The sequence below is a fragment of the Pan troglodytes genome, chromosome X, assembly GCF_028858775.2.
Source record: "Pan troglodytes isolate AG18354 chromosome X, NHGRI_mPanTro3-v2.0_pri, whole genome shotgun sequence".
Lineage (NCBI taxonomy): Eukaryota > Metazoa > Chordata > Mammalia > Primates > Hominidae > Pan > Pan troglodytes.
The window spans coordinates 38,696,523-38,723,541 of NC_072421.2; the positions used below are offsets into that span (position 1 = coordinate 38,696,523).

General features: G+C 38.1%; 1 protein-coding gene across 8 annotated transcripts in view; it reads right to left on the reverse strand.

The window, feature by feature from the left end:
- Nucleotides 1-1,443: 1,443 nt before the first annotated feature.
- Nucleotides 1,444-27,019, reverse strand: part of RPGR (retinitis pigmentosa GTPase regulator) — a 58,036-nt gene continuing 32,460 nt past the window's right edge. For 2 of the 8 annotated variants that reach the window (XM_016943902.3, XM_054676976.2), the window contains exons 12-19: nucleotides 22,752-22,843; nucleotides 22,324-22,389; nucleotides 19,223-19,403; nucleotides 18,456-18,607; nucleotides 7,966-8,151; nucleotides 6,474-6,531; nucleotides 4,771-4,862; nucleotides 1,444-1,936 (exon numbers count right to left, since the gene is read on the reverse strand). In XM_016943902.3, the coding sequence (XP_016799391.2) occupies nucleotides 1,730-1,936; nucleotides 4,771-4,862; nucleotides 6,474-6,531; nucleotides 7,966-8,151; nucleotides 18,456-18,607; nucleotides 19,223-19,403; nucleotides 22,324-22,389; nucleotides 22,752-22,843 (1,034 nt within the window). In that variant the 3' untranslated portion in view covers nucleotides 1,444-1,729. Of the gene's footprint in view, nucleotides 1,937-2,274; nucleotides 2,558-4,770; nucleotides 4,863-6,473; nucleotides 6,532-7,965; nucleotides 8,152-15,227; nucleotides 18,608-19,222; nucleotides 19,404-22,323; nucleotides 22,390-22,751; nucleotides 22,844-27,019 lie in introns of those variants that run through there. The other 6 variants (XM_054676979.2, XM_016943904.3, XM_054676974.2 and 3 more) reach the window with 4 other exon arrangements.

Here is a 27,019-nt window from a genome sequence, read left to right on the forward strand (position 1 = left end):
GGGCAATGGTCACCGTGACTGAAGAATAAAGTGTTCTATTTACAAGCTAGAATGGGGAAAATGAAGATAGTTTGCTTTGTTGAATAAGTAGTACCTGAGAGCATAAGCAAACAATGTTTCTATCAGAGTAGACTTGATAGGGTTTGGATGTTTGTTCCCTCTAAATCTCATCTTGAAATGTAATCCCCAGTGTTGGAGGTGGGGCCTGGTGGGAGGTATTTAGGTCATGGGAGCAGATTCCTCATGAATGCCTGGGTGCTTTCCTCTCCCATAATGACTGAGTTCTCACTCAGAGTTCATGTGACATCTGGTTGGCTAAAAGAATGTGGCACTTCCACCCTCTCTCTCTTGCTTCCTCTTTCGCCTTCCATGTGACGTGCCTGCTCCCGCTTTGCTTTCTGCCATGAGTGAAAGCTAACTGAAGCCTCACCAGAAGCTGAGCAGATGCCACTAAGCTCCCTGTAGAGCCTACAGAACCATGAGCCAATTAAACCTCTTTTCTTTATAAATTACCCAGCCTCAGGTAATTCCTTATAGCAACACAAAAATGGACTGACACAAGACTTAGCAGCTTTATCCTTCCTATTCTTTGTGGCAGAGCACTGTGTGACTGAACCAAATGTGGTTACCACTGTCAATGCCAGGGAAAGCTGAAATGAGCAAGCCTAGCTATGTTCACCTCTCCTATGGTGGTGATCGGTGGAATGGTCAAACACTCCAGATGATACCAAATAATCTGCAATGTTTTCATGGCAAGTCATTTCCCTAAGGAAAGGAGTAGGGGCTGGGCACGGTGGCTCACGCCTGTAATCCCAGCACTTTGGGAGGCCCAGGCAAGTAGATCCCGAGGTCAGGAGTTTGACACCAGCCTGGCCAATATGGTGAAACCTTGTTTCTACTAAAAATACAAAAATTAGCCGAGTGTGGTGGTGTGTGCCTGTAATCCCAGCTACTCGGGAGGCTGAGGCAGAAGAATCGCTTGAACCCGGAAGGCAGAGGTTGCAGTGAGCCGAGATTATGCCACTGCACTCCAGCCTGGGCAACAGAGAGAGCTTCCATCTCCAAAAAAAGAAAGGAGTGCTGGGAAGCAAAGAAACTTCTGCACTCAGTTTTCCACAGATGTACCATTTATACAGTTGCACTGAAATTTTCTTTACTCAGGGGTAAATGCATTTTGCATACTTCTATATTTTAAAATTATTTTTGCCCCCATTTTGTCAATTGCTAATGCCAAGTACCTCCTAATTTTATTAATACTTATCAATTTTAACAGTGGAACTGACCAGATATAGTTTATTAAAATATGTTCATTATAAACAATTTTACCTCAGTTTTGTAAAAATTGTAAATACATCAAAAACTGTTACAGTGTCATAAGATTGCAAATATTGCCTTATAAAATTATAAAGAAGTAAAATTGTTTAGTAAAAACTAGGAAATATCTTATTTCAATTTTCCACATATAAAAATATATTTTTTATTGCAACACTGAACAGTTAAGGCCACAACACTTTAGGGAGAATTTGAGATACACATATTTTGAAACGACTTGTTAAAAATATTAGCATAAATAAATATCAAAACTGGTCACACTTATAGAAGCTGAATAAAACATATTAAGTCTTATATCTTTAAAAGACTACTATCAGAAACTTTACTTCATAAGTTATAACATTTTTCAAGTATACATTACAATACACTTGGTGACTGTGAAAACATAAATATATATTTATAGTATTGTACAGGATTTTGATCTTCTCTCTGTATTTGTTGGTGGGATATTCTGATGATTCTGACTCATGTGGTTCTGGTCGGCATCTTTACTATCACTTTTTAAAATGATCTGCTCTCCTATGGATTTTATCTCTGGGAGCGGCTCATTGTTATTCTTGACAATCTTTTGATTTATTGAGGGGACTCTTTTGAACAGAAAAATCTAGGAAAAAAACCACACACACAAATATTCATTTCCATAAGTGAAACATTCACTTAGCAGTATTTAGGGGATATCATTTTCAACACGTAAGAACATGATTTTGTCATCTCTTTATGGGGCACCACATGTACTATGGTGCATTCTTAGCATCTGTTAGAGTTTTTCCTTTCACCAAAAGGCAGTCAGGATTCCACCCTAAAACAAGACCTCTCAGGGTCTAACATTCAACACCATCAACACCTTGGTGATATATTATCTTTTTCTTCAAAGAACAAATTTAATGTTTCACTTTGTTAAGTTGTAAGAGAAAAAATATATAAAAACCTACTTAAAGTTACCTATTGTAACTTTTAAATGTATCCAGGAGGGGTCATTTTCAGGACATGTCTGTGATTCTCAGTGTATCGCAGCTACAGTGAATTTCTATTGTAATATTCTGAAGAAGGACGATGTACCTCCCCATTCCTGTAGATGAGAACTTCTGGCAAAAAAGTTAATGCTGCTTGGCCGGGCGCAGTAGCCCATGCCTGTAATCCCAGCACTTTGGGAGGCCGAGGCGGGCGGATCACGAGGTCAGGAGATCGAGACTGTTCTGGCTAACACAGTGAAACCCCGTCTCTACTACAAATACAAAAAAAAAAAAAAATTAGCCGGGCGTGGTGGCAGGCACCTGTAGTCCCAGCTACTTGGGAGGCTGAGGCAGGAGAATGGCATGAACCCGGGAGGCGGAGCTTGCAGTGAGCCAAGATCGCGCCACTGCACTCCAGCTTGGGCGACAGAGCGAGACTCTGTCCCAAAAAAAAAAAAAAAAAAAAAAGTCAGTGCTGCCAAATGATGGCTGTGTGAGCCCTGTGTGTGGGTCTGAGTAGGCAGTCGAATATACAGAGCTGCTGCTCAGGGGAGGCTGGGGCTGCAGATATGTAGAATATAGATAATAGCTGAGAGATGAAAGTAGCCCCGATAACCCAGAGATTCCAGGCAGGTAGAAAACAGAATATAAGAAAAGAGGCAAAAAAGAGCAGAGTGAGAGGCAGGCAGAAGAGGAGCTAGAACTGAGGACCAAGGTTTGTAGGTGCAAAATTGGGAAAACTAGGCAGCTCAGAAGTCAGGAGAGAAAAATACATCAAGAAGGGAGTGGCCAACAGGGCATGTATGCGGAAGAGATGAAGGTGATAAAAGTTTCATTTGATTTAGGCCCTTTGAGAATGTAGCCAGGAAGAAAATAGGATTATTGAAGAGTGGTAACACAAATAATGGTTTTGACAAGATGCCAAAACAAAAAGCAGGAAACAAAAACCAGGTGAAAACTTGGCTCTTCCAGAAATAAAAATGGTGCTAATAATAATAGCTTACCTCTAGCTTTAAAGAGTAGAGAAACTAGGGTAAAAAGTGATAATCCAAAAAGTAAGAGTCTAGAAAAAGGATCTATGGATTAAAATGGAAGAACTCCTGTTCCTGCTATGGTGAAGAAATACACAACTTCAAAAAGTCTGCCACTATAAAATACCAAATTGATGAAGGCCCTGAAATTACCCAGAATATCACTTACACATAGAAAACATGAAGGTGATATTAAAAGACATGTACCCATAAAATAAAAAGTTTTATATCAGAATTTGAAAGAGGGGAGAGAAAATATTCAAATATATAATGGATGAGAATTTTAAAAAATTTGACAAATGACATGAATTCTCAGATTCAAGAGTCATAATAAATTCCAAGTAAGTTAAAATTAAAAATTCCATACCTGCTGGGCATGGTGGCTCACGCCTGTAATTCCAGCACTTTGGGAGGCCAAGACAGGCGGATCACCTGAGGTCCGGAGTTTGAGACCAGCCTGACCAACATGGAGAAACCCCGTCTCTACTAAAAGTACAAAATTAGCCAGGCATGGTGGCACATGCCTGTAATCTCAGCTACTTGGGAGGCTGAGGCAGGAGAATCGCTTGAACCTGGGAGGCAGGATTGTGGTGAGCCAAGATCGCGCCATTGCACTCCAGCCTGGGCAACAAGAGCGAAACTCCATTTCAAAAAAAAAAAAAAAAAAAAAAGAAAATCCATACTTAAGCATCTCATAGTGAACTGAAACACACCAAAGACAATCTAAAAAGCATACATAGAGAAATGGCAGGTTATATACAAAGTTATCAGCAATTATACTAAAGCAAAATTATAGACAGCAATAATGGGAGCAGATACTAAGAGAAAATAACTGTCAATGAGCCACACTATCATTCAAGAACTATGGTAAAATAAAGACATTTTCAAGTGAACAGAAACTAAAAGTTTTAACTGTCAACAGACATCTGTGATAGGAACTTCCAAAATATTTCTTCAGGAAGAATAAGAATTCCAGAGGGGACATCTGAGTAAAAAAGTAGTATAAAAAATACTAAAAACATACGATTTGTGATGTTAAAAAATTTTAAATACTGGGTACCATAACTTCTAAAATAAGAAAGAAGAGGTGACAGGCAAGAAAATTCTTCTAAGGTGCTGGCATTATTTGGGAAAAAGATAGGAACACTGATGAGCTTTAGATTTTAGGTATGCATGTTAAAAATGTCAAAGACAAAATCCAGCTGTATAGGCCATTTACAAGAGACACATCTAAAACATAAGTTAAAGTAAAAGAATGAAAAGAAGATCATCATTCAAATGCTAACCAAAGGAAAGGTAGTATATTAAAAATATGCGACATCACCTGAAATTCTTCAGGTTTTGGGGCCATAAAAACTCATATTAAGAGAGTTAAATTATGTGGATTGCCATATGAAAAGTAAAACAAACAACTGAATTCAAAAGGATCAAAAAAGACAATTCATTTCACTTACCTTCTTTGTTTTTTTCATGTCTTTGCTTGGTGTTGTTTCACTGTTTTCTAGGATTTCTAATGAACTGCTATCTGCATCATCAAGCATGTATCCTACAATTGGATCATTCAGAAATACTAGTTTTAACTAACAGGAAAAAGACAAGACCTGATGCTCTCAGTGAAACTCTATGAACCCTGAGTTGTGGGGTAATACGAAAAGAGCTCACCCCTGGAGTAGTGGACAATATCTACACTGCATATTTCCTGAAAAGTTGAGTTAAAGTGAAAAGCCCAGAATGACCTCACCAACGTTGTAAATGTTTAGATGACCAGTATCCAAATATAGCTACAAAGGTAATAGTCAATGTTAGAGAAGACTTCTGTAAAATACAAATTACTTTAAAAATTAACCTAGTTATAATTACATTCTTTGTACTCAAATGGACATGCTATTTTTTGGTGTTTCAAATTAATCCACATGTTGTATATCTGAATAATTATCTTTAAAGTATACTTGTGAAGCATATGCATTATTTTAATTTTATATTATCAACTACTTTAAGCTTATATTTAATTTCTTTGTAGTGCTTTAGGCTACATGTTAAGAATACTTAGAGGTGATACATTTTTTAACACTTGCCTAAAATATTCTAAAACTTACTACTCTTGTGGCAGAAGTTAAAAGGAACAGGATTAAGGAAACTATTCATTCTTCAGCTTAAGTTTAGATCGGATATCCAGTATTACAGATAGTTATTTTTTTATGAGAACACAATCATACTGCCGTGTGATGGTGTGGAAACAATGTGGGAGTCATACTACAGAAACACAGATGATTTGTGTCTAGATTATGTAGATCTCAAGGGCAATCACAGTCTCCTCTATTCCACAGCACCTGCTCTCTGACACTAATAGGTAGGCTTGGGAAAGAACTTCTCTTCAGTATCTACGGTAAGAGACTCAGGTCTGAGCCCTCGGCGGTAAATAACTGGGTGGCCACTGTGGCTTTAGGCCAGCCCAGTAGTCCCAACTTGGTTGGGCAATGGAGTCTAGCAGTGTGCACTAGAGATATAAATTGGAATTTGGGGCAAAAGCTTGATTTAATAATACTGATTTAATAGAGAGAAAAAAGGTAGTAAAAAGGCTACTTAAATTCCTTAACACCAGCCGGGTGTGGTGGCTCATGCCTGTAATCCCAGCACTCTGGGAGGCTGAGGCGGGAGGATCACCTGAGGTCAGGAGTTCGAGACTCGCCTGGACAATATGGCAAAACCACATCTCTACTAAAAATATAAAAATTAGCCAGGCGTAGTGGCACACGCCTGTAATCCCAGCTACTCGGGAGGCTGAGGCAGGAGAATCACTTGAACCTGGGAGGTGGAGATTGCAATGAGCTGAGATCGTGCCATTGCACTCCATCCTGGGCAACAAGAGTGAAACTCTGTCTCAAAAAAAAAAAAAAAAATTCCTTAACACTGACACATAAGTAGCCACGAATAATGCAATATTTGTATGTGAAGAAGCTGTGGTGGTTATATATAAGAACAGATAAGTCTGTATCACATATTTCATAGCTTGTTATGAGGATCATGTGACAGTAAAAATTATAGTATATATGTAAACTTATATGTAAGCTTATAATTACCCAATTATGGCATATATACACATATATATGTGTGTATGTATGTATGTATATATGTATGTTATCAAATGTGCTCATACCTTTTGGGTTTTCATTGTACTCACAAATGGCCCGTTCCTCTAGGTTGGCTTTTTCTTTCTATAAACAATAACAAAGCAATATAACAAAAAATATTTTTGTGCTGTTCTAGAAAACTTAAGTCTGAATCTTTAAGCAGGTTCTAGAGTCTGCCTCTAGCTAATGACATAAACATGTGACAATTACTTCGCTTTGCTGAGCTCTTGTAAAGTGAGGGGCCTTAGATGCTGATTCATTGCAAATATCCTCCTAGCTTAAAATTGTGTGATTAAAAAAACTGTATGACTCAAGAATTCTCCTCAAAGAAGATTCATGAACGCTAATTGGCATACAACTTGTCTCAACATTTTACAATGTCAAATTGGTATTTAATGATTTCTATGTTAAATAATCTTAAGGACCACCCTAACCTGAATTCATAAATGTTCCCTATAAACAGAATCATTTTCTCCTTCTGAAAGAAAACAGTAACTGCTAGAATATTTTTTTTCTTAGTGAGAGAAAGGAGTCTTGGATAAAGAAGGAACCAAGCAAAAGAATGACCTTTACCACAATACCAATTTGTAAATTAAAAATGTATGCACACAAAACATGTTTCACAAGTACACATTCAAATAAAATGACAAATATGTTTCAGTGGTTGTCTATGTTAAGGAAAAAGGGGAAGGGGAATGGAGCTAAAAGAGAATACATTTACATGAGAAGAGCCTTGCACAGACCAATGATGACAGTGTTTCATACTAGAAGGTATGACTCAGTGTTCTGCATGAGAGGTTCAAAAAATGAAAATAAAGATGAATCAGTACAACGTCATTCAGTTTGGGTTGTGGAATTCCATACTTCTGAAGTTAATCCAGAGTAGTGTTAGCAAACAAATGATTTCAAACCTACCAACTATCTCCTAGCAAGGTCACTCTCAGTCAAAACTGCCAATGGAAGAGATTATGTTTTGGGCATCTCTAGCTCCACTTTCAGGGTGATTTTTGCTTCCTTAGTGATATCTTCTCCTATTCCTTCTATACATAATTTTGTCTAGACTGCACCTTTGAAGAACTGATCACAACTTCAAATACTGCTGTGACCAACTTTCAATCATTCACACATGTAAACATACACAGGTGTGTGTACACATACACACCCCATTTCTGCCACCAGTGCCAGAGCTCCTAACTTTGCACTTTCAGCATTTCAAGGACTGAGTGCTGAACTTCTTGGTTAATTTCCCAACGGTGTACTATCCTGGCCCATACCATTCTACTTCCACTCATGTGGGAGGCAGAATGCTACCAAGCAGCATTCTAGAAAGTGTGCTAGAGACAAAGTTTGCTTAGTTCACAAATAAGTCAAAGCCTTTCTCTTATGGCACATGAATGAAGGTATTCATGGGAGTATTTCTGATCCCAAAGGAAACTGGAATCTGTCCTCTGCAGAAACTACTAGAGAACCCATATGTTTTCTCCCAGGATCTCAGGATTTAAGCATCTATCATCATACCTTTTCAATAGTTTCAGCTGAGCTATCATCATTGGTTCTTTCTGCTCCTTCTGTTTTACTGTGGTAACCTGTAGGAACACTTTCATCATCTCCCACAGTTTTCTTCTGGCTTTCCAGCTTTTCAGCATTAATTTCCTCATCCACATCTTCTAGTTTTAGTTCCTCAGTTTTAGAAAATTCATGATCCTGTGACAAAATTGACCATCAGAGAAAAGATTTTCTTGTTAAAAAACGAGGGATTTGATATTGCTGTCATAAATAATTTGTGTCATCTAAAAAAACCATGAAAATATTAATTCAAATATTGAAGCCAAAGAATAAAATACTGCACAGTCCATGCTGAATATCAAGTTACTGTATTAACAAGGATTTTACGCATGCCACTCATTTCAATGACTAGGATTTCCAAAATTCTTACTAGCACCCATGGCAAGGTTACAATGGAAAAAAAAAATACTCTTTCTTGGTTGTCTCACAATGCTTTCAACCTTGAGAAAAGTTTAAAAAGCTTTCTGTCTACTGTAGCATTATAACGTAATCAGAACTATATATTCTATTCATTTTCCAAAATATAGGGATTTAGAATCACTTCAGAAGTACGATTCACTGATAGTCATGAGGAAGATAAGTATAATTATTTACATTCCAGGAAAAAAGATAAAGGAACATAGACAGTTTAAATGGTTTGCTCATGGTTATTAAAAGCAGAAGGAAAACCAAACAGAGGCAGAACTTGTTCTGTCTGGCTACTGGCCAGCTAATCCAAACGATAAAAGAGGCTGTCTATGCATTTGATAGACTGATAGTAAATCATGGAATGCTTATTAAGTATAGGCAGAAAATATTAGTTTCAGCCTTTATTCTACACTGAGATTTCTTTTTTTTTTTTAACTTTCTAATTTTGGGTGAAATACTCTGATTGTCATTAAGATATTAGGTTTCTCATTAGATTCCCCCCCATACTTTTCATTTACACACTTCACTAAAGTTATAACTTTATAGTTTATTATAATTAAGTTTATTATAACTGCTTCTAAAATATGTGAAGCAGTTATCAGTGCCATTTACTCCTTCAAATAACATTTGCACAAAGTTCACCTTGGCAATATTTGCTTCAGACCATATCCCCTTCAACACTGTAATTAGCTTTTGATGGTCAGCTTTCTAGTGGCTGTCTGGCTAAGGATAAAGCCTGACTGATACTCAACAGAATCTTTAGTAGGTGGTTGGAAAACAATGCCTCTAAAATTTAACTCACCTTTCTTCTGGTAAAAATATAAAATGCGAGAGTCCAGGCTAGGAAGAGGATGTTTATACAGTACACCTTAATAGTAAACATTAGTGTCATCCTCAGGCCAATTGCAAAGGCGTGGCCTAATAGCATTCCCACTGAGGACAGGAAGCCCTAAGTAAATAAAGCTTTGAGATTTTAAAAAGAGTTTCAGAAGCTACTCAGGAAGAATTAGATTTAGGTTAATCCAAGGTCATGAGGCAATGTATGCAAGAGAGGAATGTGGGAGAAAGGAACATGGTACCAGGGCAGACAGTTATTTCAAATGATGATTGATTAGACTGGGTAGGGTTAACATGAGGTAGTTATCATTTACTTTTAAGCTTTGTTTTTGTCTGCATGATTCCAACCGCCTGTTTTTTGCTTTTGTTTGAGACAGGGTCTCACTCTGTCACCCAGGCTGGAGTGCAGTGGCACAATCTTGGCTCACTGCAACCTCCACCTCCCGGGTTGAAGCGATTCTCCTGCCTCAGCCTCCTGAATAGCTGGGATTACAGGCACCCACCACCACACCCAGCTAATTTTTGTACTTTTAGTAAAGACGGGGTTTCGCCATGTTGGCCAGGCTGGCCTCAAACTCCTGACTTCAGGTGATCCTCCCGCCTTGGCCTCCCAAAGTGCTAGGATTACAGGCGTGAGCCACCACGCCCAGCCTGATTTCCCCTTTTGAGTGACTTATATTGTGTATCATGCCTAGCCAGGTATACATTATGGGTAGCTAAAATTATCAGAAACAACTTCACTTTGAAAGGGAATGGGAAGATTACTAGATTTAAGACTTATGACTGATAGTTGTCTGCATAAATATACATAAATGAAAGGTTAACTAAAAAGAACAGTGCTCCTGAGACAAGGAATTTCAGACTATGCCCCTCTTTTCACAGAGGGAGGGATCAAGGGAGCTGTGTTCCCAGCATAATCCTCAATTACTTGGGAAGCTTGGCTAATCTAGCACCTGGGTCAACTCCAACTGGGCTTGTTAACTGAGGTATTCATGTAACCACAGGATAATATCATGCTATTATAAAAAGACACGTGGGAGTTTTACCTTATTTTAGAAATAAGTAAAACACTCATAACAAACTACAATTTTACTCATTAACTTTAAACAATCTATAACAATGAAGAACTTTTGGAACTACATCATTTTCTAAATTTGAGAAAGCTATTAGAAAATGACATTTTCACTAGAAATCACATCATAGCACTCACAGACTAAGCACATTTAAAATTATTCTAAACACATCTGGACGACTACTTGAAGTCACAGAAAGCACTTACCTTTTAAACTGAAACAATTTGGGAGTGACTGGCAGAATACTGTCATTTTATAAAAAGAAAGGGTAAAGTTTAAGTACATTCTTGGCACTAGAACCATCTAAGAAGATGTAAACAGGTAGTCTGAAATGGTCAGTATATGTCTGTGTCTTGCGTTAGGATCACAGTAAAGAAGTGAATGGGCCTGACCTCTCACAAAGGACCCTTTGTTTCATTGGTCAGGCATGGCACAGTCAGGTGCAGACTCTGGTCTGGCCCAAGGCAACACTTTTCATATTTCTTAAGGAACAGATCAAGAGAGCAAAGGTTCCTACTGAGGTTTCTGTTTACTTAAGAACACAATTACATCGCATGCTTTAAGGAGATTGCTGGGATGGGGGCTCGGGGGTGGGGCTGGGAGTGGGAAATGACTGAAAGGGGTTAAAGTGAAGCTTCTGAGGGAGCTGGTACTGTGTTTTTCCTTGATTTGGATGCTGATCAGTTTGTGATGGGTGTATTCACTTTGTGAAAAATATATTCAGCGACACATGTATGAGACAGGCACTTTTGTCTGTGGGTATTATAGTTTTTTAAAAGTAATAAAACAAACCAGAACTATAAAGTATAAAATTTTGTGCTATAATTCAGAATTTCTGACATGCTTCAATGTCATATAGGGTAGAAAATGTTTCCCAGATAGGTTAATATAGCATAAAACTTTGTATTTAAGTTATATCAGGTAGAAAAATCAAAATTTCAAGTATTTTTTTTTTTTTTGGACAGGAAAAGTTAACCTGTAAGTTCATGTTTTAACTACACTGAAAATCATGGAAACAGCAGTATGGGGTGGGAAGGGCATTAAATACAAAGCCCTAAGCACTGCTTTCCAAGCCTTAATCTAATCACTCATGGCCTGAGCATGGCACCCAGTGAATGTATTTTATAGTCTACCTGTAAAATGGAAAAATAACATTAGCAATACCTACCTCAGAGGGTTTGTGTAAAGATTAAAAAGATTATTTACAGAGAAAAATAACATGAGCAAATACTATATATTTGTATATAAGTATAAATAATTTTGTAGAGGCCCCTCCATAAAAAGTAAGACAGAATTCTTAGTGTGCATTGAGGACTGTCGAAAAACAGTAAGTTTGGACTTTTTTTTCCCATAATGTCCCAGATCTTATCACTGGAAAATAGTTCATTTAAAACGTCCACTTATTTTTGTGTCCTCTATACATCCTTTTATTGTGAGCCAGGAGCCTAGCATCAAGGCCAGTGAGGGAAGGAGCCATGGGAACTGGGGAGAGGGGTGCCAGCCTCAGCTCAGCTTCAGGTCAGTGTTGCCACAGTGTGATGCTCCCAGACCCAGGCTTTCCAAAAGTCCAAGAAACATTATTATTATTTGAGACAGGGCCTCACTCTGTCACTCAAGCTGGAGTGCAGTGGCACAATCACAGCTTACTACAGCCTTGACCTTCAGGGCTCAAGCGATCTTCCCACTTCAGCCTCCTGAGTAGCTGGGACTACAGGGCGCACACCACCATGCCTAACTAATCTTTTAATTTTTTTGTAGAGACAGGTTTTTATCATCTTGCCCAGGCTGGTCTTGAACTCCTGGCCTCAAGCAATCCTCCAGCCTCAGCCTCCCAAAGTTCTGGGATTACAGGTATGAGCCACCATGCCTGGCTGAGAAACATTTTTTAAATGTAAAATCTCCTGACATTTCAATGTTGGCAACCAATATGATTTAAATAAAAAAAAAACTGCACCAAACAAAATAAGTCTGCAGGCCAGACTGCACCCATGGGCTGCCAGTTGTGATCTCCAAATTCTTGGCTGATCATACTACTTTATAATCTCTTAAACTCTTCCTTCTTTCTAGGCACCACTCCCTTATGTCATTCCTAATCCTGTATTCTCACCACTGAATACATTCCAGTTTGACTCTGATAGGCAGGCCTACAGGAATAAATGTTCAGAGTATAGAATATCTTGCTGGCGAGCATTTTTATTCTCATTTTCAGATTTATTCTTTACTATCTCTACTCTTTTTCCTTAGAAGATTTTCTTGTTGTCCATAAACAAATCCATGATCCACGACTATACCTTATGTGCTAATTATTTTTATTTATTTTGATAACAAGGTTAGGACACAGAGGGAAATGTTCAGTGACAGAAAACACACCTAAATTTTCGGCTAACCACATGAGTGTGATCAGCGTTTCAACACACTTTAAATATTTAGGGGCATTTATTGACTAATGTATGGTGTGTAATAGTTTCACTCCACCTTAAGCATGATCATTATTGCAATCTACTTTATTCCCACAGATCTATTTCTATAAGCCAATTTATATTTTGCTATTATGTTACATTTAAACAAAAGTCAGGTTCACATAACTAAACTCACGCACATCAGTCAGTGACCTGGAGATTCATGAGTGTAGCTTTGCACCTACCTTGGTGTGATCACAGAGTATAATTAGAGTGATACAGGTTACCATTTGCTGAGTGCCTATAACATGTTTCATGTGTTAGGTAATTTAATCATCAAAAGTCCCTTCCTTTATCAAATGAGGGAAATAAGACTCAGAAAGGTCAAATAACAACCACCACAACCACCACCACCACCACCACCACCACCACCACCACTTTTCTAGGTGTCCACACAGCTCATCAGTGGAGGGCTGGGATTTTAACTCAGTTCTACTGGACTTTGGAGCCCATGTTTGTTTCCAAACCTGCCCATTTAATTTGAGGATAATAATGGCTGTTCTCACAGATGTTTTTTTCTCCGCCTCACTAATGTTTAAAGCACTGCAGATTTTTCTTTTGGTTCATAAGCTCACATCAATAACACTCTATTCTTATGTATATATTAATTATGAACAAAATTTATCATCTTTTCCCCAGAAAACCAAAGTCTCTGGAGTACACATCTCCCTTCCTAAATTGAGAAATATGCTTAAAAAATTAAATATTTTAAAAATTAAATATCTATATCTGATATTTAATTTTCACAGTTCTGATTCTATTCCTCTGCAGAGCAGATTTCCTGGAGCTCATTCTTTCCTGGCAATGAGGGTTCCGCCCCTGGCCCTCTACTAGGCTGCCTCCTAGAGGCTCTCTCTGCAGCTACTACCATTCCTTCCTCTCTGAAACCCCTTCTTTGGCTTGGGTGGTATCTCTCTTTCCTAGTAAGTGTGCTCCCACACCTCCTTCTCAGACTTCACTTTCTCAACCTCTGCCTTACCTACTGACATTTCTCTGAATTCTGTCTTCAACTCTCCTCCATTCACACTAGGAACACTTCCTTTCAGTCAAATCCAGTTTTAACTACATCTATGAGCTGGCGATACTCAGCAGTCTCCGTGAGCTCCAGATCCATATACGTATCTGCCTCCTGAACATCTCCTACAATCTAAAATCAACAGTAAAAAACTGTCTCCCAAACATGCTTCTGCTCCCTTATTCTCGATCTTGCTGAATAGCACTCTTTCTACTCAGTTCTTCAGGTCAGAAACAAGAAAAGCTTGGCCTTTCCTTCTTCCATGGTCACATTTTATTTTTGCTATGTAAGTGTATAGCAAGTTTCTCTATAGTGAAATAATAGAAGACATTTCAGTTGCACTCACCTTGACTGCTGCTGTTCAGCAGCAGCAGCAGCAGCAGCAGTTTCTGTGGTAGGTAATCCTTTGCAGCTTACCTTAAAGTCTTTTTCAGCCAGAGTCCTCATTAGGAAATGTAACTCAATGGATTCTATATATACTACTCACACTTCCCTCAATAATGATCAGTAATAAACTACTATAAAAGCCTGAACAACCAGCAGATGGGAACAATAAAGAAGGAACCAGTTATTTTAATCTATATAACCAAGTGTTAATTCATGAGGGACAAAGTGGTCTCATTCTTAAGCTTCCTTTTTTTTTCTCCTAAGATATATAAAATTTACAAACATGTAAATCACTTCTGTCGATGAAAGCCTGGATAAACCTGGGTCTTTTGTACCCCAACCCACCCCTAACCCACAATACACTCCTCTCCATAAACTTTTTGAGGGTACTAGACCTGCCACATGTGATTAAATAAATGTTCGCCCAACAGTGGGCACAGAAAGTTAGTGTGTGCTTAGTAGTTTAGGATAACTGTTTACTTTAGTATAACTACTAGTTAGTTTGAATGTGGGGTCGCTTTGGTGACGAGACTTAAGATTTTTTATTGAGGAAAAAGGAATTGCAGAAAATCTGGGTGTGACAGAGCTCTAGCTGGTAATGAACAACTGCTGTTCCTATAGAATCCCTTAGGTCACTCATTCTCATTCTATAATTTTCCAGATGAAGAAATTGAGGACTGCAAAGCTAAGAGACTAGCCCAAGTTCAGACAGCTCAAAAGTACAAAACCAGAAGAAGGGCTTTGGTCTCAAAGTGACTAGGGAGGCCAGTGTTCTCCACTACAAAACAATGCTTGCAAGAACTACCACTTCCAAAGAGCACAAAATGTTTTTGGCCAGGGAAATGTGAAGAAATGCTATTTAAACGTGGACATATAGACCAGGTTTAATACTGAGATGGGCGTATTTTAGAACGTTGTTTCCGTATTACTGGCTGATTATCTCTTCAGTAGAAGATGAATGCCCATAGCTATTACATTAATAACTTGAGTTTAAGAGTTTCTCATTTCCCTGGAGGTTTTTTTCTTTATGAATTCTGTGTCGTCCATCTTAATCATTTTAAATCTACTTTTTAAATAATCATGTTCGGCACATATATTTTTATCATAGTATTAATTCTTTTCTACTATCTCTTAATGAATGTGGTCGAATTCGGTAAAGCAATGCAATGCCAAATCAGTACATTTGGTTAGTTAGGGGAAGCTGCCAGAGATCCTTGCAGCTAAGGCAAAACTTATAATTGCTCCTAGGAAATCCTTTACTTCATACGATTCTAGACTTTTTCCTCATATTCTTTCTCACTCAGAGAATCAAATGTGCAAAAGAACTCAACTACACAAAACTCACAGGAAGTTTCTCATCAAAATCCTCCTTAATAAAACTAAGTATAAGAAATCTCTCATGCCCAGGATATAAAAGGGACTATGAAAGGAAATTAGTTGAAAAAGGAGCCACAAATAAACTATCAGATAAATTAGCTGCATTATGTACACGGAAAATTTTAAGAGACAATTGAAATTACTCTAGTGGAAATCTAGCCTCTCTAAAATTCAGTATCTAATACTAGACAGTTTATCTTTTCATAAAGAATTTCTGACTATATACATTTAATTTTTTATTTTACTTGAAACATTCTGACAAGGAACAGACAAACTGAAATTACAGAACAGTCAGTGAATACATTGAGGGCATATAACACATACCAGAAATGAAGGCTCTGATAAAGTACAGTTAAAGCTTGGAAATGATAGGAGTTTAGAAATAAAAAATTACAGAAGACAAGAGACGTTAAAGCTGTCATAACTTTTCAAGAGTAAAGAAAACAACTGTATAGAAAACTAAATTAATTTTAAAGTGTAATTTTTCTCCCTAAAACGTTTCTTACATGAATAGCAATAATGATAGAGTGAATCTGTGAGAATGAAAAGAATTTAAGAGTTAGAAGGGACTGCAGTTATCACATCATCTCATCCACTCCATTTTAGAGATGAAGAAACTGAGGCCCAGTGAGTAGCTTTGCCTGGACAAAAAATACTTCAAGTTTTACATATTTCCAGATTATACATTTAAATTAATCACCATTTCATTAGATATACTACCATCTGCCCAGATAGTAACTAAAAGAGATCACGTTTTTGGGATCTAAGCTCTGAACACAGCTGTCACTTTGTAGATTTTTGCAAAAAGAACACATAAAAGGTGAAAGACAATACTTTCTTTAAAATGTGAATGCCTCAATTGAGTTTTAGAATACCATCCATTATTGGAAAATTATTCTATACAGTAGGTAAACTGTAATCACTAACTTAAAAAAAGTGCTAACATATTTATAAGAAATTAGAAGTTTTTATAGCCCTTAAGCATCTGTGCCATTTAAAAATGGAATGATTTGTATACACAAACAAAACACTCTTGTAGTATATTCCTATTTCCTAAAGCTGCCTTTAATGAATATATAATGTTAATAATCTGATATGACCTTTTAATATTTTCTAGTTATGGTTTTATAATTTGGGGGGGAAATACACGAAAATTTTAGTTTGAGAGAGGCCAAAATTTACCAGTGCCTCCTGTTGTCTTTGGCTCCTTAACACAGCTGCATCAGTTGCTTTTTTTTACTACACATAAAGTAATTGACATAAAATCAATTTAATAACACGTAATGAGTGCCTGCTATATGCAAGGCATTTAAATTGTCTGACTGGCCATAATCGGGTCACATTTAAGGTTTGTTACTTCAATTCCAAATAATGTGGTAATACATTATTCCAGAACTTTTTGGAACCTGATGGCCCGTTTTCTAAAAGTTGTTTCGACTGGACTGGCATTTTGGACCTCTGCTCTTTCCCATTTCCCGGTGTGTTAGTAACTGACTTTTTTTGATATGTTTTACGTTTGCCATATTTCACAGATCCTTTTATTTTGCTCACTTTTTTGTACTCTTCTCCATCCTGCCTTTCCTGCCTTTCATTCTCTTCTTCGCCTGTCTCCTGGTACTTCCCCTCTTCTTCCTCCTCCTCTTCTCTGTTCCTCCTGTCTTCTTCTCCTTCCCCCTCCTTTTCCCTTTCTTCTCCTTCCTCCTCTCCTTCCTCTTCCTCTCCTTCCCCCTCTCCTTCCTCCCCTTCCACCTCCCCTTCCACTTCCCCTTCCTCTTCTTCCTCCCCTTCTCCCTCCCCTTCTTCCTCTCCCTCTCCTTCTTCCTCCCCTTCTTCTTCCCCTTCCTCCTCTTCCCCCTCCCCTTCTCCTTCCTCTTCTCCCTCTCCTTCCCCTTCTTCCCCTTCCCCTTCTCCTTCCTCTTCCCCCTCCCCTTCTCCTTCCTCCTCTTCCCCCTCCCATTCTCCTTCCTCTTCTTCCCCTTCCCCTTCTCCATCCTCCCCTTCCCCTTCTCCTTCCTCCTCTTCCCCCTCCCCTTCTCCTTCCTCTCCTTCCTCCTCCCCTTTCCCTTCTCCTTCCTCCTCTTCTCCCTCCCCTTCTCCTTCCTCTTCTCCCTCCCCTTCTCCTTCCTCTTCTCCCTCCCCGTCTCCTTCCTCCTCTTCCCCCTCCCCTTCTCCTTCCTCCCCTTCTTCCTCCCCTTCTCCTTCTTCCCCTTCTTCCTCCCTTTTCCCTTCTCCTTCCTCCTCTTCCCCCTCCCCTTCTCCTTTTTCCTCTTCCCCCTCCCCTTCCTCCTCTTCCCCCTCCCCTTCCTCCTCTTCCCTCTCTCCTTTCCCCTCCTCTACTTCCCCTCCCTCCTCTTTTTCCTCGCCTCTCCCCTCTGTTTCCTCCTCTTCCCCCTCTCCTTGGTCTCCTTCTTCCTCTCCTTTCTCCTCCTTCCCCACTCTTTCCTCCTTTTTCCTCTCTCCTTCCTCCTTTTCATGTTCTCCCTCCACTTCTTCCCCTTCTCCTTCCTCTTTCCCTTCTCCCTCATTCTCTTCTTCCTCTTCTCTGTCTCCCTCCTCTTCTTCTCCTTCTCCATGCTCCTCCTCCCCTCCCTCCTCCCCTTCTCCCTCCTCCATCTCTTGGTTTCTTTCCTTCTGATGGCCTTGCTCCCTCTCCTTTTGCTCCTGCTCTTCCCCATCCCTCTTCTTCCATTCTTCCTTCTCTGCTAGTTCCTTCTCTCCCTCTCCTGGCCTCTCCATTTCTCCTCTACCCTTGTCTTTCTCCCCCTTCTCCCTCTCCTCATCTTGCCAGTGTTCTGCTCCTGAACTACCCTCCTCACAGGTTCCATCCCCTCTACCTTCAGGCCCATCCTCTGCTTCTCCCACTGATTTTGCCTTGCCTTCACTCACCTCTGCTTTGTCTGTAAGGTCATCTGATAGGATCTCTGTTTTCTCCTTTCTTCCTCCATGCACCTTCACATTTTCCTCATTTGCTTCTACCTCTTGCTCCTCTATTCCATTTCCTTTTGAATCCTCTGCTCCTTCCTTCTCCTCTGGGATCTCTGACAAGCGATCACATTTAAAATCACACTTTGCCATGGATTTGGATATTATGGGTTTAGTCTCTTTTTCATTTCCTTGTTCAATCAATTTCCTGCCATACCATATGTTTTGGTCAGTTTCCACTTCATCATCCTCTTTCTCTCCACTACTAAATTCTATTGCCTCAGGCTGCTGGAATCCATCAGCTATACCCTGTTGACTCTCACTTGCACCTTCCATGTAACTGTCTGGCTTTTCTACTGATTCTCTTTCACTGTCAAAGATCACATCTTGCTTGCAACTTTCCCTTTTCTTAACAAAATCTTTATTTTCTTCACTCTCAGTATTCATACCTCTATCTGGTAAGTTGCCAAAGAAAGGACTCATCTTTTTTGTACTCTTTTCCCTTTCTCTTAAATCCTTCATACCTGCTATTTCTGCCAGTTTAGTTTCCTTCTCACTGTCTATTTCTTCTGCTTCTGATTCCTTCTGACTGTGTCCTCCATCACTTTCCTTTTCTATTTCCTTAGCATCAAGTTGATCAACACCATTATTATTTTCATGTCTAAATACCTCTTTTTGTAAACCCTCTCCATCAGTGTCAGCCTGAGGTCCCACCTGGCCTGTGTCATTACCTACTTCCTCATCTGAAAATGCTTCGATAGTCGTAGCTGGCTGCGTCATGAAAATCCCTTGTGACACATGTTGTTTACATGCTTTCCCTTCTTTCATTTCTGACATTTCTTCATATTCATCACTATCATCGTTTTCAGTAAGAGCTGTATCCTGCATCAGTTCCCCAATTGTTTGTTGTTTCTGTAAATTTTTTGAAGTAATTATCATATGTCATACTACTATTAGTTGACAAGGACAACTTATCTACTTTAAATACTACCAAGATTTTACATTTTTATAAGTTTAGGAGAATCAAAATAGCAAGTTTTACCAGATATTTTGCTAAAGTTTTGTTTTCTTTAAGGATCATTTGTGCCACTCTCTAGTCTGTGATACATCTAATTTTGATTTAGTAACATGTATCTGTGTTTAATTTTTGATTCTTACTACCTGCCATAATTTTGCCATTAATCACAATACCATCAATATTTATTCTCTGCCTCTTTTCTCAATCTGAATCAATCCTTACATAAAACTTCGAGATTAATTTTGCAAGATGCTATTTAAAAATGTACACTTCTTGGCCTGGCACAGTGGCTCACACCTGTAATCCCAGTACTTTAAGAGGCCGAGGCGGGTGGATCACCTAAGGTCAGGAGTTCAAGACTAGCCTGGCCAACCTGGTGAAAACCCGTCTCTACTAAAAGTACAAAAATTAGCCAGGAGTGGTGGCACATGCCTGTAATCCCAGCTACTCGGGAGGCTGAGGCAGGAGAATTGCTTGAACCCGGGAGGCAGAGGTTGCAGTGAGCTGAGATCATGCCACTGCACTCCAGCCTGGGCAACAAGAGCGAAATTCCATCTCAAAGAAAAAAATGTACACTTTTCTTGTACGTAGTACAGCTTAGTATATTTTTCCCACTTTCCCGATCATCTTTAATTTTCAGTTTTTTTTTTCTTGAGACGGAGTTTCATTCTGTCACCTAGGCTGGAGCTCAGTGGCATGATCTCAGCTCACTGCAGCCTCTGCCTCCTGGGTTCCAGCGATTCTCCCACCTCAGCCTCCTGAGTAGCTGGGACTATGGGTGCATGCCACCACATCCAGCTAACTTTTCTATTTTTAGTAGAGATGAGGTTTCACCATGATGGCCAGGCTAGTCTCGAACTCCTGACCTCAAGTGATCTGCCCATCTTGGCCACCCAAAGTGCTGGGATTACAGGCATGAGCCACCATGCCTGGCCTAATTTTCAAATTTTCATTTGTCTTTTGAGTCCACAAAATTCACAAAATAAATAAAAATGTAAAATTTGAAAACAATGAATAGTCCACTCCTAGAACTGAAGAAACTGCACATGAAATGTTTTTTATCTATAAACTAAATAATAATGAATATATTTTTCTTTTCTAAACAAAATCTTCATGAGTTTTCAAATTTTTGACCTTCTTCCTTGCATTGATTATATTATTTAATTATAATAATTTCTATAAATGAAAGAACACTAAGAGGAAAGAATATTAAGTGTAAAATGTAAGATTTGTATAAAAACTATGAAATCAAACACTGACATTTGAATAATATATTAACAATATAAAATTAATTTCCTGCTGGACAAAATAAGGCAAAACCAAATTGTTGATCTAAATTCTACAAACAAGCTAATGGATGCAAATATCTAATGAATTTGGGTCTCTGGATAGTAAAACCTCACTAATTCAAATTTTATAAATTGTGATGAGTTAGGCCTAGGAAGAGGTTCCTATTGTGCCAAAGAAATTATTAAAACATGACAAGTTAAAAATTAACAAGTTAATACACAGAAATAGTATAATAAATCTTTTCTCATTTACTAAAGTAGGCCTGGTAGGGCCTAAACTTAAAAAGACTATAGAAAGTATAAAATATATGTCAGCTTAAAAGGAATTGCTTTCCGTTTCTGGCTGTTCTTGCTATTGCTCTTTAAAAAGTCATGATTCTTTTAAGAGCCCTAAGAGAGGAAGGCCCAGTTGCCAGAACTGATTTCTAAAGGCACATGCCTTTCTTTCCCTAGCACAATAAAGCAGCCCAGAAGAGGGAGAGCCTGGAGTCTAAGGGAAGAGGAAGGAAAGACACAAGAAAGGTGTCTGCTTGGAAGTATAGTCAGTCAAAAATCAGTCAATATTCATTGAGCTTCTACAACTGTGTTCAAACAGCTCTCCCATATTCAAAGGAATGCTGTTATTCACCATGCCTTTCAGTATTACAGATAGAACGAATGAGGACCAGCTCTAAATTTTAACAATTTAGCATGATTCTCTTGCACTTCAGTGACTTCAATTTTAAGAGTTTTAAACTTGAAAACATGTCAAAGACACTATAAATAGAAATTAAATATTTTTTATAGACTTCTTCCCTCAATTTACATTTCTCCAATTTACTTTCCTAATCCTCTAATCCCTCATTCATTCATCGCACTAGTCCTTAAAGCCAGGAAAAGCAAAGGATTTCAGGGCAGGCCTTTATCTCTCTATGGTTGTGAAAACCACAGCCTATTCCCTTCTTTTGCAATTTGTTATTCATTAAAAGTCTCTCTTTCCTACCCATGAACAGTCTCTAATTTCCAAATGTTTCATCTTATTTTTATGCTATCAATTTCTTGATAAATTAAAGCCCAACCAAATATTGGAAAAGGTTATCAAAGATTTTCACTGAAATCACAAAATTTTAAAACTAAAAAAGATATTAATATCATTCAGTAAAGTCAGCATAGTAATTAATTCAAAGTCATACTCAACCAAAGTCAGAGGGCCACTCTATCAATAAATGGTAGTCTTTTCCTATACATAAGAACTGCAATCATAACCTATGGCTTGACAGAAGGAAAAGTATGGCTATTATAACTTAAGTTAGTGATCCCAAAGAGCAAATTTCAGCAATAAAATGCTTCCACTCTTGTTTCTTTACAGAAAATACATACCATCAGAACAAGGCAAAATGGAGGTTACCTACATTGTATCCCTCTGTCTTTTAAATTCTAAAGTAAGTAAATGCTTACGTTTCTTGTGTTCTTTCCAAAAACCATCCAAAAAATTAACTTAAACTGCTCTCACCAACAATAACGAAAACAAATCTCCATATTATACCTTTTGTTTCTGAACTGGTGATAATTTTAATGACTTTTCATTGGAATTCAGGCTCATGATGTGTGTCTGAAATAAATAAAAAATATATATTATAAAAAGAATACAGTATATATACTATATATTTGTATATAGTACAAATATATAGTATATTTTCAATTTTATATATATATATATATATATAATGAAGGGAAAACAGTTCAGATAGTAATAGAATCTGCTCTCAACTGCCATACTAATAATGTGAGGATCAAAACAAATTTTATTGTATGTGAATTATACCTCAATATAGTTGGTTAGAAAATAAACAAAGTAAGAAACGAGAAAGAGGCTTTCATGCATGTAAGAGTATAGGAAGTATACACACATTCACATACACAATGAACTAAAATTCAAACTCATATTTAGATAAATAGATAGGAAATCATTACCATGTTTAAGATATCAGTAGTTTCTCCAAGGCTTTCTACGGTTGAAGAATTATCTATCTCTGCTTCTTTGGTCATTTCATCTAGCAAATAATCTGAATGATTAAATGGGAAAAAGGAAATCCAGATTTCAACAGAAAAGTGAAAGGCAACTGGACAGAAAACAGAAATTATTCTATAATATAAAGTGTAGGTATAATTTTACTAAAAGTCCTTTAACCTCATGTCAGGGAAATTGAAAAGAATTCATTCACAATGACATAGGTTTTAAAATCTTTGTGAAAGTTTAAAAACATTGACACCAATTAGATTACAATTGTTTCATTCATATGAACAGGCAAACACTATTCCCTTGGGATAAATAACTACCCAGGTATCAAGCACTGTAATAGCTAGTCCTAAGAAGGGCCCCAATGACCTACAACCTCCTGGTGTTCATACTCTTGTGTAGTTCCCTTGCCCATTATACCAGGTTGGTCCATATGTGCACAGCCAGTAAAATAAAGCAGATGTAATTGTGATAGCATTATGGCTTCTGTTTTGGTTATACACGTATGCACACTTGTGCTCGCTCTGGCTCTCTTGCTCTCTCTCTCTCCCCCTCCACCCCCGGCTACACTCATGCACTCCTCTCTTTCTCTCTAATCACTTGCTCTGTAGGAGTCCATGTTGTGAGCATCTCAAGGAAGTGAGGCCTCCTGCCAATGGCCATGTGAATGAGCTTGGAAGTGGATCTTCCAGCCTCAGTCAAGCCTTCAGATAACTGCAGACCCATCTGACAGTGTGACTGCAACCCCATCTGACAGTGTGACTGCAACCCTATGAAAGAACCTGGGCCAGAACCATCCAGCTAAGCTGCTGCTGGACTCCTGACTCTCAGAAACTGTGTGAAATAATAAATGCTTTCTGTTTTAACCTACTAAGTTTTAGGGTCATTTTTTAAATGTAGCAACAGATAACTAGTATAAGCACCTAGAACCTTTCACAGAAAACTGCAAGGTTATTACATCATAAAGTAGATAATTAAAAGTCATAGGCTCTACCTGACTTTATATTTTTCTCAATTTCTCACTATGCCCTCATTGATCACCAATACATTTGGAAGTAGCTCCTTAATGAAGTCTTCACTAAAAAATGGCAGTCCACACTGATCCCTCCCCTTTAAATCCACTGAATCGAATGAGCAAATAACCATTTGGTATTTATTCCATGTGTGGTAATATGCAGAATAGCAACATAAGTAATTGCTAATTCTTTTTTATTTTTTATCGTCTATATTTAAGGTATAAAACATGTTTGGGTATACATATACTAATAAGTTCATTAAGTATTAGCAATTGCAATTTTGTTGTTTGCTGTTAAAAAATTGTAATTGCTATTTCTTAATGAAGTTATAGTCTATGAGAAATTACATCCGTATGTTGGGAATCAGGAAAAGTTTCACTACAGAGGTACATAGAAAGATGAGTAGAATTCTGAGAGGCAGAGATGGAGGTGTAAGGGGAAGACAATGAAGCCCATTCCTAATAAAGCAGCAGAACAGTAGTCTCAGCAAATGAGGAGAGGAAAGAAGCTTGTCTTGAAGGCTTACCAAGTGCCAGAAACATATGCTTTTATATATGTTATATTGACCCTATGACAACAAGGAAGGTTAAGTAGTATATCCTCATTTTGTAAATATAGAAATTAAGTTTCAGTGACTGTTGGTATCCAGTGTCAATCTTAGGTCTGTCTGACTCCACAGCTCTTGTTCTTTCCACTAAGTTAGACTGAAGAGATCAGTCTGATCAAAATTAAGAGTCAGCAAACTTTTTCTCTAAACGGCCATATAGTAAACATCTTAGGCTTCCTGGGCCATATGGTCTCTGTCCTAACTAACCTATGACATTGTAGCAGAAAGCAGCCACAGACAATACATAAAGGAATGGGTATGGCTGGGTTCCAATAAAACTTTATTTATAAAAACAGGTGGCCAGCTAGATTTGGCCCACGAGCCATTATTTGTAGACTACCATAATACATTACTACCATAATACTACCTATTACCAAATGAAGATTGTAAGGAAAAGACTACTGAGAGATAAAGCTAGAATTTGGAATTATATGGGAAAATTAACAATTATTTTCATAAATATTAGGAATTCACCGAAGACACTGGAGCACATGGAAACTGAATTGCACCTGAGGAAGATCAATGTGGAAAGTGTTATGCAGGATAGACTGGAGAAGGCCCAGAATATAGGTTTGGAAAATACATAGCAGATTATTTAAGCTGATGGCCTTGCCTCAGATTTGACTGAGAAAACAGAAGTGATTATATCTGATCCACTTGATCTTCTCACCAACAAACATACACAACTACCTATATTTGTACCCAAGTTCTCATTTGCCTGTTAAAATGTAGGATGTGTTTTTCCTGTTACCAAAGACCACTCTCTATGCCGGCCCCTCCTGTTTTGCAAGAGCTTTGCAACTTTCCTTATACTTTCTCTCTTCTGTGCTCTCTCTCCAGGACTACTGGCTCATTCATTACCATATAAATGTGCTCCAATATTTTCTATTGAGCCCACATCCCCCTCTAGCTGCCAGACCATTTCTCTGCTCCACTTTATCAGCAAATAGACAAAGGAATTATCTGCTCATCTTATCTCCTCTTCGATCCCTCATTCCCCATTCATAACTCAACTCTTAACACTCTGGCTTCTTCCCTGATCTTCCCCTAGAACTGCTCTTGTCGAGGTCACCAGTAAACTCCATTATACCAAATCCATTGGATACTTCTTTGAGCTATTTTCCCTTGATTTTTGAGCGGTACTTTGCATTCACGACACTATGCTGCCCTAATTTCCCACCTCCTGCCTTACTGGCTGAAAAAGCTGAGGAAGGCTTCTTTGCTGGCTCTTCCTTCTCTACCCCTCAAATGTTAGATGTTCTTAGGGATACATTCTGGGCCCTCTTCTCTTCTGACTCTACCCTCTAGCAGGTGATTTCACCAACATCCATGGATTTTATTATTATTTTAAATACAGAGAGGGAGTCTTGCTGTATTGCCCAGGCTGGTCTCAAACTCCTAGCTTCAAGCAATCCTCCTACCTCAGCCTCTCAAAATACTGGGATTATAGGCATAAGTTACCATGCCCATCTCTTTTAAATACCATCTCTATGTTGATGGCTTCCAAATTTATATTTCTAGTCCAGGGCTCTCTTCTAAACTTTAGGCTTGTGTTTCAACAATCAGCTTGATATTTCTACTTGGATGCCTCACAGATCTCAAATTTCTTCCTCAAACGTGTTCTTAGTTTGAGGCTTAGTTCTTAAATTTCTTCCTCAAATGTGTCAAGCTTCCTCTTGCTTAGGAATCATCCTTGATTCCTCACTTTAATTCACACCTATGTGTGGTGCATTAATAAGTTTAGCAAGTCCGGTTGGTTTTTATGTCTATAAGGTATTTCACATCTTCCCTCTTTTCTTTTTCTTTTCTCCATCTCCACTGCAAACACCTTGGTCCATACACTATCATCTCTTGCAAAGGGCTCACAAGTATTCTTCCTATTTCTAGTCTGGCCTCTGTATAATCTATATGGAGGTAGAAGTGATCATAATCATCTTAAAGTAGAAATAGGATTGGAACACATCAGTCTACTGCTTAAAATCTTTTAATGACTTTCTATCGCACTTAAGAAAAACATTCATATCACGTAGGTCTCTCACGGCCTATAAAACCGTAAATAATTTTTCACCATCTCTTTCTCCAATACTGCTTTATCTTACCCTTTCCCTCACTTTCTAGCCCCACTGGTTGTCTTTTTCTTCTTAACTGCCTCCAAACCTTTGCCTATATTATTTTCTTTGCCTGAAATACATCTAGTCTCCCTGTGTAGCCATCTCTTTCTTATCCTTTAGCTTAAATGACAACTCCTTAGTAAGACATATCCTGATCCACTTTCCTCCATTATAAAGATTGAAGTCTGTGAATGATTTAGAAAAAGTTAAAGTATACGTTAGATACAACTTTCAAAATGTTTTCTTAAGAGAGTGTTAGCAGTCACAAAAAGATAAGAGATGGCATTTCCTTTTGATCTAGCTACAAAATCACGCATATTTTCACATTCAAATCTCTGGGACTGAGAAACAGTTTTCCCTAAACCATATATGTATTTTTTCCTTGTACACACTACATACTGCTTGTCAGAATCTACTACTTTTTCCATGTCCAGGGCTGAAGAGTACCATTAGACATTGACCTTATTTCAAAAGAAAACATATAAAAG